The sequence below is a fragment of the Leishmania martiniquensis genome, chromosome 31 (assembly GCF_017916325.1).
Source record: "Leishmania martiniquensis isolate LSCM1 chromosome 31, whole genome shotgun sequence".
Taxonomy (NCBI): Eukaryota; Euglenozoa; class Kinetoplastea; order Trypanosomatida; family Trypanosomatidae; genus Leishmania; species Leishmania martiniquensis.
The window spans coordinates 222536-241497 of NC_090166.1; the positions used below are offsets into that span (position 1 = coordinate 222536).

General features: G+C 61.6%; 4 protein-coding genes across 4 annotated transcripts; all 4 read right to left on the minus strand.

Annotated features, from left to right (window-relative positions):
* Positions 1-311: 311 nt before the first annotated feature.
* On the minus strand, positions 312-3119 carry LSCM1_01363 (uncharacterized protein; the record flags this gene model as incomplete). Its single annotated transcript, XM_067318984.1, has 1 exon — positions 312-3119. The coding sequence occupies one exon, from the start codon at positions 3117-3119 to the stop codon at positions 312-314; it is 2808 nt and encodes a 935-aa protein (XP_067176263.1).
* A 650-nt stretch (positions 3120-3769) lies between these two features.
* On the minus strand, positions 3770-4726 carry LSCM1_01364 (uncharacterized protein; the record flags this gene model as incomplete). Its single annotated transcript, XM_067318985.1, has 1 exon — positions 3770-4726. The coding sequence occupies one exon, from the start codon at positions 4724-4726 to the stop codon at positions 3770-3772; it is 957 nt and encodes a 318-aa protein (XP_067176264.1).
* A 1125-nt stretch (positions 4727-5851) lies between these two features.
* Positions 5852-11392, minus strand: LSCM1_01365 (uncharacterized protein; the record flags this gene model as incomplete). The annotated part of the gene is made up of 1 exon (XM_067318986.1): positions 5852-11392. The coding sequence occupies one exon, from the start codon at positions 11390-11392 to the stop codon at positions 5852-5854; it is 5541 nt and encodes a 1846-aa protein (XP_067176265.1).
* A 2483-nt stretch (positions 11393-13875) lies between these two features.
* Positions 13876-17484, minus strand: LSCM1_01366 (uncharacterized protein; the record flags this gene model as incomplete). Its single annotated transcript, XM_067318987.1, has 1 exon — positions 13876-17484. The coding sequence occupies one exon, from the start codon at positions 17482-17484 to the stop codon at positions 13876-13878; it is 3609 nt and encodes a 1202-aa protein (XP_067176266.1).
* Between the last annotated feature and the right edge of the window lie 1478 nt (positions 17485-18962).

Sequence of the window (18962 nt, forward strand, 5' to 3'; positions counted from 1 at the left end):
CTTCGCATTGTGTGTGTACGTCCACCGCAGCGGCGTATGCGCTGGGGGCTCTTTCACGTCTCCCCTCTTTTCGCTTTGAGCTTAGCTCAGATGCGATGCTGGAAACGGAGCTCTGACAGAGCGTCCACGACAGCATCGCAAGCAACTCTTTGGCCATCGCATCCGAATAGGCGCACCCTACACCGTTACCAAACATTGTGCACTTCACTGACTCCTCGCATATGCGCACACAGGCAAGGGAGGATGCACTGCACTCGATATAGAAGAGACGCCACAAAGCTGTCTGACCGTCTCCTCTCGCCCTATCCTCCTCAATGTTTTTTCGACGAAGACCCATTCGGTAGAGCTCCGTGCAGCGCCTTATTCAAGTACACCCTCATTGCCTCCTTCGTTTCCGCGGAGCCAAAGCGGCGCGTCAGCTCTGCAATGTACAGCCATACCGACCGTTGGCGCTGTAGCTTGCGGAGCGGCGACCTGGCCATCATCGCAATCACCGAGTCCACCTTGGCCGTATCGCAGTGCACATGGCCCAGAACCTTCAGCACGTCGTCGTCCTTGTCCGAGGGAGAGATGCGGCTGTTAGACAGCTTGGCGAGAACGGCGCGTGTGACCGTCTTATCGATCCACGACGGTAGCGTCCGCGAGATCCTCTGCGCTGCTGGGTGGGAGGAGGGCGGCGTGTAGAGAGCTTCGGATTCCAAGTGGCCTTGCTGGAAAAGTTGGGCTCCTTGCAAGATGCTGTAGAGTCCCGCCTTCTTCATGGTGAATGCGAACAGCTCAAATTCTTTCGCCGCCAGCTCTGCCTTCACGGTCACCATGCGCTCGAACATGAACACAAACTCGCTGTACACCGAAAGGGCGGCCCTCGTCACCTGCGGAAGGTCGTCCTCAGAGAGGTCCTCCCACCTCGGTGAGTCGGCCCACCGATGCGATGTCTGCTCCCCCGCTGCTCCTGTGTTGAGCGCGTCGACCCGCTTCACGACCTGTTTCTGGTGGGCCTCACGACGGCACTCTTCCCGATCGATGGCCACTGCCCTGGAGGCGAGCAGCTCCTGCACTGCCGGGTATTGCGTCTTATTGGCTCGCATGCGCAGGAGCACAGTGCACTCCAGCAGCCGATCTGAGTTCGAGCTAGAGGTCACTTGCAACTGAAGGAGCCGGTCCACCTGAGCACAGAGAAGATTCACCACTTCGCGAATGCGCTGCCCCTGAGGCGAGGTCTCTTCGTAGCGCCTGCTGAGGGTGTAGAGGAGGTCGCCCATAGCGGCCACTTCTGCGGCCCGAACGAGTGTGTGCTGCGCCTCGCACGTGGCCGAGAAGAGCTCCGCAAAGTCGTCCAAGTGCACGTTTTGGAATACGGCCGGCGCCTTCGCGGCGGTCTTCAAGGCTGCCTTCGCTAGTGGAAGCGCGTACGCAGCGGTGGTACCACGCTGGACTAAGCGGTCTATGACCGCCTGCAGAAGCGTGGGCGACTGACTTCGTGTGTGGCGCACGACCTGGAGAAGAAGAATGAGCTGCTTGGCATTGAGGTATGGCACAAGTGGGATGAGGAGCTCGTCTGCCATGCGTGTCGCAGAGACACCAAACGGCACCCCCAGCTCGCCGGCGAGCTGCAGTAGCTCGAGGAATTCGTGCGTCTGCAGGTCTGCAACTTGCTGGATGCGGCGCGCCGCCACTGATTTGGGCAGCGGTGCAAGCGTTCGCGGGGGGCTGCTCAGGCGCATCTCTGCCGCACTGACAAAAGAGAACGGCTCAATACTTCGCTTCGCCGCCGCCACTGCCCCTTCGCTGTCCCCGCTCGAGTGGTCATCGAAATTCGCTGCCTCCAACTCAAAGGCAACGTTGCGCAACGTCTGGTCCGCCAGGAGATGCAGAACCGTCGGATCGCCATCCCATTTCACCAGTTTCAGCACCTTGAGGAAGCGGTAGAGCTGGCGGGTCGAGAGGGTGCTGAAGAAATGGCCCGCGCGCGGCGCTTTTGTGGACGATGGCGCCGGTGAGGGGGGCGGGGGGCCTGCGAGGGCGGAGGCGGGGGTGGACGTGTCGTCCTCTGGTGGTGCTGTGCCGGCATCGGTGGCAAGCTCGCCTCCTAGCGCCTCATTCATGCTCACCACACGCTGCACCATGGCATCCCAGAAGGTCGCTGGCGCCGGACACCCCGTCGAGTGCACAGACCACATGAGTGAAATGATCCCCTCCGCCTTGGCCGGAGATTGTAGGTCTTGGCTGGCCGTTGTCGCAAGCGCCCCGATGAAGGACGAGATGCCGCTGAGTGACTCTGTCGCCTTGCGCCGACGCACGACGGACTTGAGGGCAAAGGCGCAGTTGTTCAGGAGCGCACGCGCGCCCTGTGGATCCATCGCATTCGTCTGCAGTTCCTCGGTGGCCCAGCAGCGGACCAGATCCATTACATAGGGTTGGCGGTCACCGCCGGCGACGCTGCTGAGCTCGCTTGGCCACCGATAGCGCAGAAGCCGGCTCGCGACAACGAGTGGCACTCGACGCTCTTCAACGAGAGTGCAGGCCTTCCGTATTAGCGCCCTTTTCTCCGTTCCGCTGAGCCGGAGATCCCACAGTCGTCGCTGCAAGTGAGCTGCACGCTGACGCGTCGCAGCGCATGCAGACTGCGCCTGTTCCTCCGCCCTTGCCTGCTGTCGAATGTAGGAGACGATCAGGTTAACGTAGCGGTTGCAGTCCTCCGGCGTCTCGAGCAGCCGAACATCGTGTAGCGCATCGGCCAACTCTTTCCTGCTCTTCGTATTCATGATTTTCTTGATGCGTCGAAGTGCGACCTGGTCGATAGGGAGCGCAAGGTGTGAGCCGCCTGCACCTCCGCTCGAGCTGTACACATAAGGCAGCAGTTGGGACACCAATGAAACCGGGCGCTGCTCTTTGCCAGTCTCCCCTTCTGCCTGCTCCTGCTCGGGCGCCGCAGCTGGCGGCGCATCGCTGCCGTCATTGTAGAGAGTATTCGCATGAACATCCACGGTCAGTACTGCTTCCGCGCTGGCGTGTCGTAGGGCCGTCCAAACAGCGCCCACCGTCGCCGGCGTGCCACCGCGCACACAAGCGAAACGCCACGCCATTGTCAGGCGAGAGTACAGCCGCTGAGCCCTCATTTTACATCCGTGCGTCCAAAGGACGAATGTGACGTGGTACAAAGGGGCCGAGTGCAGTGCGAAAAGCGGCAGGCCCGGGGAGGGGAGCTGTGAGATGCGGATAGCACGAGTGACGTGCCTGCAGTCAGGGGGTGCCACCGAGTCACAGGTTACTGTTCAGGCTCTTATCTGAGCCACAGCGCGGAGTAAGAGTGGGGTACATGACACACACACATACACATATATATATATGTATGTATGTATGTATGTGTGTGTGCTCACATGACAAGGGAGGGGGCCATGTGCGTAGGCACGTCAGAGTACAAAAAAAAGCGCATGGGAAGACGCGAAAGGAGAAGGGAGAATAGCGGACAGAGAGGCCTGGAGGAGTGCGCCAGAGAGAGAGAGAAGGCGAGGTACGTGTGCGTTCTTGGCTTCGATGAATGCATGTCGGCTCTCCATCCGTTGGGCGCACTGGACGAAAAGAAAAACATAAAGCGAATGAGTGAGAGAGAGGCAGGGAGGACCGTCGGTCGTGGTCACACCGCGCTGGCCGCACTGTCATTCTCGCCGCGTGAAAAACACACAGGGCAATCTGCTTCGCATAGTCCTCCTCCGCTTTAAATGGCCGGTGACAGCATGAAGGGACAGAAATCGCGTGTGGTGACGCCTCATCGTGATTTTGGCCTCCGTGCCCTTTCCACTGGCCGATAGGGGCCGCAGCGCCCGCAGGGCTGACAACCCACGCAGGTGCGCCCACACCCGAAACAGTTCCACACAATACGGTGGGCACCGCTGCAATCGTCCGGTGCCGGTGGCATGCTGAACAAAGATGCTGATTTGGCCGATCGATTAGGATCCCGGCGCGGCTGCAGCGTGGGGGTGTGCGGTGCAGTGAGTTGTTGCCATGTCGCCAGTTGAAAGTGGGTGGCCACCACATACCACTCGAGGCTCTCTGGGCGGGAGGCAAGCGGCTTGCATGCCCTGACGTAGCGGAACAACGCCCGGGTGGCTGCGAGAACCTGTGCAAAGTGTTGGCCCTGAAGCACCTTCGAGACGAAGCAGACGGAAAGCATTGGAGGCGATGCGCTTGATGAGTGCTGCGCTGCAATGGTGGGCAGACGGGGCGTGGGGCCAAAGTGCTGGAACAGTTTGCTGGCCAACAGCAGGGCGCTCAGTGCCATTTGGTTTTGCGCATATGTGACGGAGAAGGCGCGCTGCCCCTTCACGACAGAGACGCCGTCGTGGAAAACCATATCCACCGACCTCGCCAGAGGCGCAGCAGAGGCAGCGCAAGACAGGAGCGGCGGCGGCCGCGTGCCAGGAGCCGTAGCGTCAGAGAAGACACCTTCAACTGCCCGAAGAATTTGCTGGTGCTGGAGGATATCGCCTCGAACGGCCACAAGGCCCGGCATAGGGTCGATGGGCCGCTGGTCGACTGCAATGACCAGCGGAGGCAGCCCTGAGTGCGGCGCGTTCTTCGGGAGGTGCATCAGCTCCAACGCCGCCTGTGCGAACCCTCCAGGAGCCGCGGCCAAGTCCACCACCGTCGACGGGCGGAACCGGTGAAAGATTTCGTACCGGTCATGAAGCTCGATAAGCTTCAAGGCAGACTGGCAGCGATACATGCGCCACAGCCCCACTTGGTGACGCGAGGCGAGGATGGGGCCCTCTGAACTACTCCCGTCCGCCTAGTATGCGCGGTGGGTACGGCTCGGCGGTTTGTACAGTTCGCGTTTATGAGCGCGAAAAGGAAAGGAGCTCGATGGAAGCGCCCCGGCGGAGGTGAGAGGAAGGAGATGCGGAGAAGTCCCGCCGCTGGTGTGATCGGTGCTGTAGCGCGCAAGCGCGTAGTGGCGAAGCAGCGCCATACAGCCGCTTGGAATACAATGGGAAAGACCTCTTCAGTCACTAGACGGCTGCGCGTCCCGTGGCGGATTGGACAAGAGCAGGCGCGAGACAGTCTGGGTGCTGCTGTGACCCGGAGGAGCTGCATCAAGGACACATAAGCCACCCAAAGCAGGCGAACGCGCGCGAATGCGTGATTTTTTGTGCGTGCGTCGATGTGCGTGACACCACGAGAAGAACTGCAAAAACATGCGAAAGCCGACTGCCCCAACGCAGCAGTGGAGGAGAGAGAGGGGGGAGAGATGAGAGAGCGCAACAGAGTTGTCTGTGCATACGCACATCCACATTGTACGACGAATAGGTGCAGATGCGAAGAAACGCGCGCACGCACCGGTACATGCACTGAGCACGACAGTAAACAGAAAAGGCAGGTGTGTGTGGGGGGGGAGAGGGGTTAGGGTAGGGTACCGGTAGCCATGGTGATCGTTAGGGGGCGGGGGAGAAGATGAACGCGGTGGTGAGTGGCAGGTGGCTGGCCGGGTGGAGGAGTGAAGAAACGAAAGAAACGACAGAGAGGGGAGGGAGGAGCATGGCTCCGAGTCACTGCACATGACGCAAGACGACGCGTAGACGTCTGTGCACGTTCACCGGCGTGCAAGCAGAGGGTGCCGAAGAAGGCACCACACACCAGCGCATGCAGGGGATCAACGGTTAGGCGACAGCGGGGGAGGCAGAGAGGAGCTCAGCCCGCTGCGGAGAGCCAACCAAACGGCTGCCGCGACACCGCACTCCGCACTCGAACCAGTGTATGCGTGTAGCGCTGCACCAGGCGCTCGCAGGCTTCGCCTACTGCTGTGTGCGAGCAGCTTTCGAGACCCCTCCCCCCATCTTGTCCCTATGGGCCTCTACTCGAATGAGGTGAGAGGCCGTAGAGACCGCATAAGTGCCTCAACAGCTTCGCGTGTGCCTGCGCTGGCGTCACCATTGAGGCCCCCAGTGACAGCGAGCGGCACACCGGCATACAAGGTTGTCCAACCTCGCTGGCACATAGAGTCCACCGCGGGCCTCAAAATCGCCGTCATGGCGTCGCTCGCGCCATCGCCAGCGCTCACCGCACGCTCGAGCATGCGGCCCGCCGCCTCGAGTATGCGAGGATGTACCACTGACGCCCGTCGGCACCCGGCCGAACCGCCGTAGTGTCGCCGCGCCGACAAATCAGAGGCGGTCTGCTCCACACGCCGAGAGGCGATAAGGACCGAAGCCGCAGCCGCCGGTGCGGCGGCGGTACTGGGTGGAAGGAGCAGCTTGCTTGGCATCGTGAACGGAAGTCTCAGCGGCGTGTGCGGCGGCGGCCGTCGTGCCGAGCAGAAGAGCTGCGGGCTACCGTTACAACTCTTTCCCAACGGAGAAGCACTGCCACGAGACGAGAAGCTAGCGTGCGTGGCAGCAGGATCGGTGGCAGGGTGCAGCGGAGACGATGGCGAGTCGCTGACCGCGACCTGACGCCTAGAAGAGGCACTGGCTACGGACGTCTTGGCAGGTGAGCGAAGAAGAATCGCGTCGGTTGGCGAGGGCGACGCCGAGTTTGCGCTGGGGAGAGGGGGCAGCGGCCCGCGCTGCTGGCGCCGACGCAACCGCCTCCGGCGCTCCTCCAGCTGCCGAGCCAAGCGAGCGAGTTCGCATTCATACAGCTGCTCCACAACCCTCGCGGCGGGGTCGACCCGGACGCATAGTTGTGCCAGCACCTGATCCGCGGTGCGATAGCTCGTCGAAACGTCCCACAAGAAGCGCATGAGACGGGCCACTGCATGCATGTTCTCGCCGCCTTCTTTATCTCCCACGTAGAGGTGAAGGCTTGGATGCATGACAACCGCCTCGATCCACTCCAGCTCGTTGAGGTGCGGTGAGTCACCCGGCGGCAGCACGCTAGAAAGATGCGCGTAGACTTGCTTAGCCAGCATCTCGAGCATACCCACGCAGAACACGGCCACCTCCACCACATCTGGCGCCACTGTGGAGCCGTCGAAGGCGGCCATCTGGTAAAGCCGCGTCACCGCCTCATGCGCCCACGTCGGTAGTGATTCTGTCGGGTAGATGTCTGCATCGGCTCTCGCGTTGCCAAAGCAGCTCCACTTGAAGCGCACAGTAGAGGGGGCACTGCCACACAGGAAGAGCGACAGTGGCAGCGGACATCCATGAATGAGGTCGGCGCGATGAAGCACTCGCAACCCTCGCAGGCCCTGTGTCACGGCTTCGAGCCAGAACCGACTGCTCAGCGCCCGCGCACCCACTTCGAGTGACGGTAGCTCATCCGCCGAGAAGGTCGCGTGCTGTCCACTGCGACGTCTGGCGAGCTCCGACAGCGACCCTCGAGGAAAGTACTCGAGCTGCAAGAGATGCACCTCTGGGCTAACGCTGCTTTGCGGTGGCGTGCTGACACTGTAGTACCGGGCGATGCAGTCTTCTGCCTCCAATCTGTCCTCTCCGGTCAGACCCGCCGCGTGCTGCTCCGGCAACTTGCCACAGGCCGCACTGCCCGCGGTTGCCCTGGTAGAGGGGGGGGCCACGGAAAGAGTCAGGCAGCGCAGCTCGGCGAGGTTGAAGGCGGCGGTGGGCACTTCCTTCAAGGCGTATGGAAGACCGTTGAGGCGATGCACAGCGAGCCACGTGACGCCGTTGACCTCCACGCACAATGGGATCGCCTGGCGGCTCTCCCCTCGCCTCCCAGCTTCAACGTCGCTGCCACCGCATGCCGGGGCAATACTGTGCAGGAACTGAAAAGCATGATGGGCCTGGAAGCGATCGCCAGGGATTCCTTCCTCGCTCATGTCAGTTGTCTCTAGTGGCTCCGAGAAAGACTCCGCCCAGTCGTAGCCCACCTGCGGGCCAGCGGAAACGTCTGCGTAGTCGAACGAGCGGGCTGGCAAGCCTACACCAGTGACCACAGGAGTCAGTGGTCCGCGTATCCAGGAAGACTCGGTGGAAATGCGCAGCCCCGGTACCTCTCTTCCTGGAGACCGGCACCACTGCAGCGTCGGGGTGAGAAGCTGCAGTCGTGATGTCTGATTCGCCCAGCGGGATAGGTCGAGAGGCGAGGCTCGAAAAGCGGCGGCCCTCTCCTCCCTGCCGTGCGCCGCGGGCGCTGCCTCATGCTCTGGGGCCGGCTGCACAGGGGGTGTAGGCGGCAGGAGAGCCGCCCCAAGTGCCTTTACCGGACTCTCAAGCCCACTTCCAGAGGGGCCGAGATGTGCGACAGTCCGACAAAGGCAGTTTGGCGACCCATAACTGCTCCAGGCGCTCCCGCTGCCCTCCGCGCGAAGGTCGAGGGGGCCTCGAGCGTGCACCCCTTCGCATCCGCCACATGCCGCTTCCTTATCGCCCACGCCAACCTCAAAATTGAGCGCCCGCTTAGCGCAAAGCGTGCGGCAGCCAGCTTTGGACTCGCAGGACGGCGCCATGGCGGCTGGATTTTTCAGAGGACGGCGTGGGGGCGGCGAGGCGTGGCCACTCTCCGCAGACTCACGCCACGCTGGCTGCCTCCAAGTCGACGCGGCGGTCACGGCGCCCGGCGGTTCGTCGACAGAACCAGGAGAGGCACCAGCCTCTGTAGGGCTGGCCGGTGCGGCGTTGCAGGAAGCCGCTGCCGAAGAAGGCGGCAGTGCCATCGGTGGCTGCATCCGGTTGCAAGAGAGGCTCTGCGCAGCGAGCGGAATCCTTTCCGGCAGCGGAAAGTTTCCTGTGGAGCTGACGTGCGTTGCAACGGGCGTCGAGGACGAAGTGGGGGCGGTATCCGATTGCAGATCCATGTGGCGCACTCTCGTGGGTGACTGCCCAGATGTATTTCGCGTCGTCGCCAACGTTAGGCAGCGGCCCCGTCTATTAACGACGGTTGTTGCCCCAGTCGGTGTCGTGGCCGTTCCCTCTTCGAGCAACGCGCTGAGTGTTCGCCCGTGCTCGCCTCCGCGGCACCTCGAGGAGAGAGCGAGGCTTGCGATAGAGAGAGAGCGCTCTGCGGCAAGGTCCTGAGGAGCGGCAAACGAGCCGTATGCAGCAGACTTCCCTAGCTGCGCGCGGTTCCATATACCTGAGGAGTGCAGGGGAGAGGGTACGAGCTGCGCATACAAGATGACCGCCGCATCGGGGCGAACGAAAGCCTTCTCCAGAGCAGCCGCAAACGCTGTCAAAGGTTCGGGCAGGTCGTGGGCCAAGAGGAGGTCGGGGGTGCTGCTGCTGCTGCTGCCGCTGCTGCCGGGGGCTGCGCTCGGCGTCAGCGCCGAGAGGTCGGTGATATACGGCTCCAGTGTTCGGTAGAGACTGTAGGGGTTGCGGCTGGGGGCAAGGTAGTCGCGCTCTGCAACGCCAGTAGACTCACCGTTCACCAGGAATCGGTATGTATTGGACTGAGTGTCACTTCTCATCAGACTGCTAATGTGTTGGGTCGCGTACTGATGCGGCTGTTGTGACTCGAAGGTGTGGCTCTGCACCTTGGAGCGGAAGGACTGCGACGGGGTTGTCTGGCGAGAAAAGGCGCGGTGGCCCGACTTCTGCGGGGTGAGCGACTGGGACAGCAGCTGTGAGCGGTAACGCGAGTGCGAGTGACCTGGGCTGTGGTGTGCCGTGCAACTATCGTGAAGTCCAGCCGGGCCAGGGGTGCGGTTCGTCAACGGGGTATGCGGCGATGGGGGAGTCTCGCAGCAATCTGACTCTTCGGGCTGCACGGCCGCGACCGAGAGCGCTGTAGCGGCTTCGTCTGGCTCACTGGCAGGGGCAGATCGATCTCCGGCGAATGAGAGAGGGTAACGCCTGGAGAAGGAGGAGGACACTGAGAGGCTGCGACTGGTGCCTCTTAACGCCGACAGACCGCGAGTTGTGTGCGGACTGTTGTCGAGGTCGTGGCAGGGGTAGTCTGTCGCTCTGCCTGAGCATCCGTCCGTGGGCTGCCGTGCTTCGTCGACGGTCGCCTCGATCTTCTGCGGTGAAGCGATTGTGTACCAGGCCGAGTAGCTAGGACTGTGCCACGCCGTCTCTTCAGAGACGGCCAAGGATCGCCGCGGGGTCCGAGCCCCGACCGCGAACCGCGCCTCTGTAGACGGCGACGCCCGTGAGGCTGGCAGCGGATCAGATGTAGTCATCAACGACAGGACAGGGAAAGCCTGTGTCTCCGTTTCAGGTGTTGGCCCCACTGTGGCGGTGGAGGCGCAGCTTGCCACAGAAAAAAACGGCGCGGTGCCGGAGCGGGGCTCCGTTGCTGCTGCTGCTGCTGCTGCGCACTCTCCGTCGAAAGCAGCTGTCGCCTCCCGATGCAGTGAATGAATAGAGCTGCCGAGAGAGCTGTGGTCCGCTACGGCCGTTCGTGATGCTGCAGGTAGGTCGTTGGTCTGCTGAAATGGCAACCGTAGCTGCTGTTGCTGGCGGGGCTGTTGGTACGGAGTGTCTGCCTCGGTGAAGTTACTGGTCACCAGATCTGGGTGCGACGAGGATGCAACTGCCGTGCCGATGAATGGGCTACATAGGCTCGGAGGGTGCGCTGGAGGTTGGAACAGTGCGTTGCCGCCACCAAAGTCATTCGAGACGGCGGCATCCGCCGTTGAGGCCGGTGGAATGCTCACTGTGCGCACATCCAGTGAGGATACCGCCATGAGGGGGCACTGCTCAGGTCTGCGATGGGCCGGAGTGGCAAGTCGATGACCCTCGCTGGCACCTTTCTCTTCTTCACCTAGGCTGGATGTATCGCTCACAAAGCTCGAGTTGGAGAGTGGCAAAAAGTGCGGAGGATGTGCGTACACGCCCCCTCTGTCGGTGCCGTGCTGGATCGAGTCTCCCAACCGGGCCCCTGCGCCGGCAAAGTTTGTTTGATTCGTTACAAGAAGAGGTGTGACGGCGGTGGCTGCAGAGGATGGCACCGCCTGAGGGGTGCGCGGCCTATTTGCGTCCGTAAGCTGTGGCAGCGCGCACGGCGTTGCGGCTGCTGCCGAACGCGTTGCCCGCAGATCCGCTGCCTCGGAAAACACGTCTTCCAATCTGATGGACACATCAGCGGCGCGGGCCATACCTCCCAGCGGGGATGGGACCATGCGGTGCTCGGTGGGCATCCTCTCGCTCGCGCGTGAAGGGCTCTGGAGGGAGCCGCAGTAGCTACGCTGTGACCTGACTAAGCCCGCGGAGTGAGAAGGACTCATGACGGCCATATGTACACTTCTGCGCACTGGCGAGAGCGATCTGCCCTCATGCGGCTCACTGTCTGCAGAGGAGCGGCGGCACGACATGTAAGCTGAGGAGGATAGCGGCGGCCTGTGCTTCCGTGTCTTGTCCGACCGTTCCGGAGAAGGAGATGGCCCACCAGAGAGGACAGAGGACAGAGAAGGACTTTCATCGTGCCGCCTCTGCACGATGGTGCTGACAACGCTGCCGCTGAGGCTCGTTGTCGTGGCCGCCGCCTTCGTCATGCCAGGAGCGACCGCCTTTGCGATAGCTGCAGCGCCGGTCTTTCTCACTGGCGATTTCTCCTCTGCGTGGACGTGCCCCGCAGCAGGGAGTAGGGAGGTAGCATCGGGCGGATGAGGCAGAGCCGCGGGCCGCGCTGGCAAGTCGCATGTCGAAGTTGGAAGGGACCGCATTCGAGGTACTGTCTGCGGCGGCCGCGTTGCCGACGGTAGCTTTGGACAGGGGAAGACGGCAAAATGATACGGTGTAGCAGCGCGTTGGTCCACACGCGCACCACACAGAAACAAAGATTTACCTCAGGCAGGCCAATGCACTTGGCATGAGAAGACGTGTCACGCTCTGCTGTGCGGTAGAGGGAGAGGGGGAGAAGGGAAGGGGGGGGACCGCGAGAGGTAATGAGGTCGTGATGGGAGTGCGCCGACGCGCACAAAAGAAAAAGACTCTTTCGTGGTGTACGGAAAGGGAGGGGGAGGGGGACGTGTGCACGCCGAGAGGAAGGACAGACCCAATGGAAACCGCTGCCGGGGCGTGTGTGTGTGTGTGCGAAGAGGAGCGATGCAAAGAGGCGCCGAGACAAATTTTGCGTAGCTTACGCACTGCCGAGCCTTCACTACTCGTAGTCAAAGATGGGGCCGTGATGGACGAGAGGCCGGAGAACAAGAGGAGATCTGAGCTGCCACAGGAGGATGGTGAAAATGGACACCAGAGAAGTTGCACATCAAACGATGAGCGGAGGTCAGACGGTGCGGGGTGGGGGAGGGAAAGGGGTGAGGTGTACCGTCTTGTGCTGTGAAGAAGAGAGTACAACAACACCAACCGATCCAGCACGCACACGGGATCCGCGGCAGCAGTGCGTAGAGGGTTGGGCGAGAAGAAGGAGCAACAGCGAGCCGAGGTAACGGGAAAGGCCCCCGAATAACCGACCCGCTGGGCGACTCTATGCGCAGATGTCGATCGAAAAGAAGCAAAGAGGAAGAGGGCAAAGAGGTACACACCTGCACGGCAGCCAAGCACCCGAACGTGTGGAGAGTGAGGGAGATGGGGGGAGGTGGAGGAGGAGACGCCACAGGTGAAGGTTGAGTACAGGGGCGGCCAATCACGCTGGCTCTGTACAGTTGTGGGAGGCGCGTGGAGTCGGCGGAAAGGGAGATGGCGAGTGCGCTTATGTGTATATATATCGGGAGTGATATGGCACGGGGCGGAGTCGTGACGAGTGCTCTATGGTGGTTGGATGGGACACGGGTGCCTTCGGTGTCTCAGAGCGCACCTTCTCAGGGGGTTCGAGAGGAGAACAGCTGCTGCCAAGCGTCCTTCAGAGGAATGCAGGTATCGGCGCGTCGGTGCGCGACACCAGGGTACGGACGAAAGTGAGAGTGTCGGCAGCGGGTAGGTGGCCCCCTTGACACAAGGAGACGACGAGAAGCAACACCGACACCAAGACACGTAGGGGCACTCCGTTGCTCTGGTTGCGCCTAGAGGCGGCTCACAACGAAGGGAGGGGAGAGGGGGGGACGTTCAGGGTCAGTGGTTTGGGATAGATACATGCGAAGAGGAGGGGAGGGGGGTGACAGGTACAAGGTTGGTCGTGACGTAGGCGCGCGCCCGTGAACGACTAGTCCCAGGCAGAGCCGGGGTGGTGGTGGGGTGGGGGAGGGAACAGCCCAGGCGAGCAAACACACGTGGAGGCGAATGGTGAAACGGTGGTGAGATCAGTAGGGAAGTCCATCACCCTCTGCAACGGTGGCGAAGGGGGAGAGGGGCGGGTGGGGTGATGGTGGAGAAAGAAAGGGAGGAGGAGAAGGGATCTTCACTCCCTCCTTGTGTGTGTCTCTCTCTATATATATTGAAATACAAAGAAAGAGAGAGAGGAAACCTAAGTGGCCCACCACAGCGGCGGTGACGCGATGAAAGGGGTGAGGGGGAGGAGAGGGGAGGCGACAAAGAAAGGGCAGGTGGCGGCAGAGGAGAGGAAGGGCAACGGATCATCGCAGCTGAAGCCGATTGCTGTGAGGGATGGAAAAGAGTGTGAGGCACTCCGCCCTTGGAGGGCACGCCAGCGCATGTCGGCCGCAAACAAACAGAAGAGGCCCATCCGTTCGGCGTAGCGGCAGCGTCATGGAGCGCACATAGATGGATCTGCTTGATGGACGGACGCGTCCTTCGACATGACGCACAGTGAACCCGCCCGTGTGTTGGTGTTTGTGTGTCAGTCGGCTTCCAAGATGCCACGTACGGCCCTGTACAGACGCCACGGGAGACACGCACACATGTTGCTAAATGGTACAGACAGTCTATGAAAAGCGAGCGATAGCTGGCCCATGGGTGTGTGTGGGGTGGGGGTAAAGAGCAAGCCGATGCGACCGGCACCACAGCTTCACAGCTGAGAGTGGGGAGTCAGGGTGACGCTCCAGCACAAGCCACGCGCATCGCCCTTTCTTGCTCCTCCCTGCCGTTCAACACCTCGTACTTCTGTGCATCGTATGTTTCAAGCAGCGAGGGCAGTAAAATACTGCTGTACCACCCGCTGCCACTCCCCCTGCGGCGCGTCCGCGCCGCCTTCAGCTTTGTCGACGGCGGCGTAGACAATTATGCAAAGTGTAGAGAAGTCCAGCAGCGGAATACGGCTGGCAGCCGCAATGGGAATGACGACATTCACGATGAACGACAAGAGCAGCAGACGGTGCGTGAGATACCCCAGATTCGCTTGCGCGTCCCGGATGAGTCTGGGATAATCAAGAGCGCCACTTTGAGCAACGTCGAGGCCCTTCTGAGCACCACGAGCAACATGTTCACGCGTACCGCGCCACGAGGTGGTGCACTGCTGTCGGCTTGCGATAGCGGACTCCAACAGCGACTGCAGCGGCACTGCCCTACCGTGCAGAAGTGACTCACGGGTGTGCTCAATGGTGGCAAGCTCGACTTCGAATAGGCGTGCCAGAGATGGAAGAAACCTCAGCACGATGCTGCCTTGCCGCTTGAGGTCCATGGCATCAAATACCTCCCGCAGCACCTGACTTCGACGAACGGTCTTCTTTGGGAACAGCGCCGCGAGCTTCGTGGAAAGCGGGGCTAGGCGGCCATCGCGAGTCTGCGATGACGAGCGGAGAATCCAGTCCCCACACGTGTCAAGCTCTGCTGGGTCAAGATGTGCGGGGCCGTCGTCGTGCTTCGCAAAGGGAGCCAGCGAAGAGTGCGCGGTGCTCTGGCGAAGGGTTGTGAGCACCGAGGGCCTCGCCACGCTGACGAAGGGATGAGCTGCGGGAAGCGTCCGAGGCGCAGCATCCCGCTGCACGCGGACGAGGTCAAAGAAGCGATTCACCTGATCAGGGGTAAGTCGCGACCCGTTCACAAAGTACAGATCCGCCGCCGGAGTGTCGGCATTCAACAAGAGAGTGTCGGCTCTTTGGGAGCGCTGTTGCGATGGTGTTGCGGCACAGGTATGAGGGGGCCAGAGAATGCCCAAGAGGTCCGCAACGGAGCCTGCCTCCGACGAATGCGCGAGGCTACCGATGGATGCTCTGCACCGATAGGGTGTGGGGCGCGGGCTGTGCTTAGTAGGAGACACGCTGAGCCCGGGCCGCTGCTGCAGATGCGTGGACTGCTTCGCAGCAGCAGCCGCAGCAGTCGTAGAGGCGTAGGTAGATTTGACAGATGCCTGGGGACGCCTAGCACTGCCTGTATGTGGGAATGTCCCACGTGTGTCTGTGGAAGACCCGCGCCGCTCGCCGCCGCTCTTTCCATCGGCGCCATGCGCCCCAGGCCGGTGCACTGTACCTTGCGACGGCGGCCACATCCTGCTGTATCTGCCACTCATCGGGGTTGGTTTCGGCACGGTGCTGCGACTACTGGGTGCGAGCACGAGAGCCTCCGTTTCGTGCGACGACGATTTCTCCAGCAGCGTGCGGTCTTGACGCCGGGCCATAGCGATGCGCTTACGCAGCTCCGCCAGTTCTTCGCGTTGCCGCTGATTAAATTGCCGCCACTGCTCCGCTTCTCCGTAGGCGCCTGCGGTAGGCCCTCCGAGCCTACTGCCTGCCTCCGTGTGCTGCCGTTGAGCGTAGAGCTCGTCGTGCAGGGAGCGGTTCGTTTGGTTGCCATCCGTGAGGAGGGGCATGCCCCGGTTGAGTTTGTGGAAGTCTCGGTCGCACCTATTCATGTCCTCGACCCCACGGCGCCCCTGAAGCGAGTCGTGGGCGGCGCTTTGCACTGGGAAGGCAGAGAGCGCCCTTGCGCCCTCCTGCACCGGTGAGGCGGCGGAGGAGGCGACATCTGTGGAGGCCTGACTACGGTGCCCTGTGCAGAGCGGCTCGGGTGGCGAATCCGCAGACCCGTTGCTGCCCTCTTCCGTGACAAGTCGGTGATTTGGTGACGCACCGGTCGTCTGGCTCGCCAAGGACTCCTTCGAGCGACGATTCTGCTCCTCCTGGGTGTCACGGTGCGCCGAGCGGAGACGCACAAGCGAGCGAGCGTCCTTCTTTATTGGGAAGCCGCGGTCCCTCAGGGAGGTGGAGCGGCGCTTCTTAGAGCCACCAGACAGAGACGCCGACAACGCCTCAGCGGCTTGTTCGGCAAGAGAGGCGGGCACCACTGCCGACTGGCGCGGAGGCGGTTGCGTTGCGCTGTGTGAGGAAGAGGGCTCTACGCCGACAGGGACTCGTGTGCGAACTTTCTTTCGCGGCTGAGGAAGACGCGAGTGCTGCTGCTGGAGACGGTTCATCACCACTGTTTTCTTGGCCGGCTGCCATGTCGTCGCTGAAGCTGCTGCAGCCGCCGTCGCCGTGCCAGGGTCTGCGGCGGCACTGAAGCGGCCGCTGCTCATCATGCTGTTTTGGTTCGCCCAGGGGCTGCGAGCTGGGGCGTCGCGAGTCGGTGATGTCGTGGAAGTCGAGCTCTGAGCGAACACCGGCAGCTTATTGTCAAAGAGAAGTGCGCCACCGCGATCACCAAGGATCGAGTCGGAGTTGTCAATCACGCTCTCATTCGCTACGGTCTCTATGTCAATCTGAATCGACGGGCTCCGCGGCCGCGACGGCGCTACCCTCGGGGTCGCCGAGCCCTGCCCCACTGAGTAGGCAATAGTCGGCCGCCGCTGATGACCTCTCTCATCCGTGTTGTCATCGACCATGAAGGCGATGCTCTCGCTATCCATGAAGTCAGCCCCGCCACTCTCCGCGGCCAAGGCAGAGCGTCCCTCCCGCCTCGCCAGAAAGCTGCCGCTGCTCACCGCCGCGAGGCTTTGCACATGGGGCGACGCTGGCGTGTTGCTGCTCCCCTTCATGCCGCTGTCTCCCTCGATCTGAAAGGCAATACTGTCATCGGTGCTTCCTGAGTTCTGACCAGCTGAACCCGCGGCTGCAGCTGCGCTAGGCAGAAGGAGGGAGGCGTGAGAGTGATGAGAGCTTCTCTTCCCGGGCGCTGCGAACTTCGCTGTCTGGGAGTGGATGGGTGGGGAAAGCTCGAGTTCTGGGCTCTCAGCGACCTGCTCAAAGAAATCGATGCTGCTGTCGACAGCGCTACATCCTCTGCCACCGGACGGCGGCGGAGTGCGTACCTCCGCTTTCTCTGTGGGTGTTGCAGCGCGGAGATTCAGGCGGGCCTTGGGAGTCGGGGATGCAGCCCGACTGCCAGGCTCTGAGTTGAACTGGATGGAGCCAATGCTACCGGCACGGCTCAGCCGTCTTGGCAGGGGTATAGGTGCTGCGCTGGTGACACTCGGCCGCATCGCTGGCGAGGGCGGCATGGACGATGTGGCGAGGCGAGTCGTTATCCCCGACAGTGAGCCGTTTTCCACAGCAAACGAAATGCTCTCGTTGTCTGAGAAATCGGACATGTCCGCCTTCGCCGGCTTTCCGGCAGCCGTTGGCGGAGGCAGGTGCACGACGGGGCCACCTGCCACGGCGCTCAATGCCGCATTGTGCAGCGGAGGCTTTGCGGCAGCTACTTTGACAGGCATTGCGCTGGGTTGGTGCAACATCGGCATGGCCATGATTCGCGGCCGACTTCTCGTGGCTAGAGGAGCTTCTGTGGCCTGCCGTGGCGGTGGCGGGAAGTCGCCCTCCTCGACGAACGCCAGCGATTCCGTGTCGCTGGGCATGGCTTGGGTGCGCTGTCAATCAGGCGTCGTGCCCACTCACCACAGCGGCGGGGGGTGCTAAGAGAATGCGAGAGAGAGCGGATGCCCATGAAAGGGAGGGATCGGAGGAGAACAGCGCCACAGCGGCAGAGAGGAAGAGAGGATAGAGAAAGAGCTGAGAAGAAACGTGTGTGTGTGTGTGTATGGTGATGGCGGTGTTAATGGTTGCGGGAGAGGGGAGGCGTACGCCTATACTGCACGGCGCAGAGTGAGAGAATAAGCATGAAAGGAATCGTTGAATGGCAGCGAACAGCGCCGCGCAACACTGCAGCGATCGACACAGATGGGGAGGTCACCACCGACGACTGCAGTGCTGGAGGATGCCGACGCCACAATCGTTGGACTTGGCGCACACGACAGGAGTGTGTGGCGGGGCGTTGGCGGCACAGCGGAAGAACAAAAGGGGGTGTGGGAGAGACAAAGGGAGATGGATAGAGAGAGTGCACCGTGTCAGGGGCGTGGGAAGAACAGGAGACGCCGGCGATGGGGACGGCGCCTCGTCTCGAACATATAGGATGCGCTACCACTGCTTTCGAGGACTGCTTGGCGGTCATGATCATCTGTGGGGGTGTTCCTCGCACACTCGAGGTAGAGGGAGAGAGAGGAGAGGAGAGCAGAGCGAGTGAAGAACGTAAGCGAGGGCGTCCGTTAATAGGGGCGGATACATGTATAAATACATATATACGTGTATATATAATGTCTTTACACGCGTCACTCGCGCTTCCGCCTGTGTTATGTCCATATAGGAGAAGAGACAAACATAGACGCGCGCACACACACACGCGAGATGTGGTCAAGATAGAGGGAAACAAGGGCACAGCTGCGTCGATTGAATGTGCGCGCATGTCTGTGTGTGCAGGAAGAGAGGGAAAAGGACAGGAAGTGAACACGGGACGATGCAGAAGGTCAGGGGCGGGAACGGAAGAGGAGAGCCGTCGCAAGCACAAGAGGGCATGACAGCAACACCAAAAGGTGTGGAGAGGGCAGCAGACTACGCCCCTCCGTGGGACTCTGTCGGGCGCCAACAGCTCCGCCTTCTCGTCATCCACTGCGGCATACCTTTTTCTTCTACTGTTGGGCAGCACGCCCGTCGAACCAATGTGGAGCATACGCCCGCTTCCGACGGAGGCGCCTCCATGCGCAGTACCCTCCCCCCTTCCGCCTCCATGCAGAGCAACAGGGAGGAAATACGAAAGAAGGAAACGACGAAGGAATACACTCGCCCGTGCACATACGCAAACACACACACACAGACACACTCACGCATTTACACGTAGACAGCCGAGAGGCCTACACCGGCGCGTGGCAGGCGACGCACCAGTGGGATTCGAGAGGGAGGCCGGGCGTCGAGAGGGAGAGACGACGACAGCCGAAAGAGAAACGCCCATCACAATGGAGCGTTGATCGGCAGCGATGACCGTCACACTGAAAAGTATCGC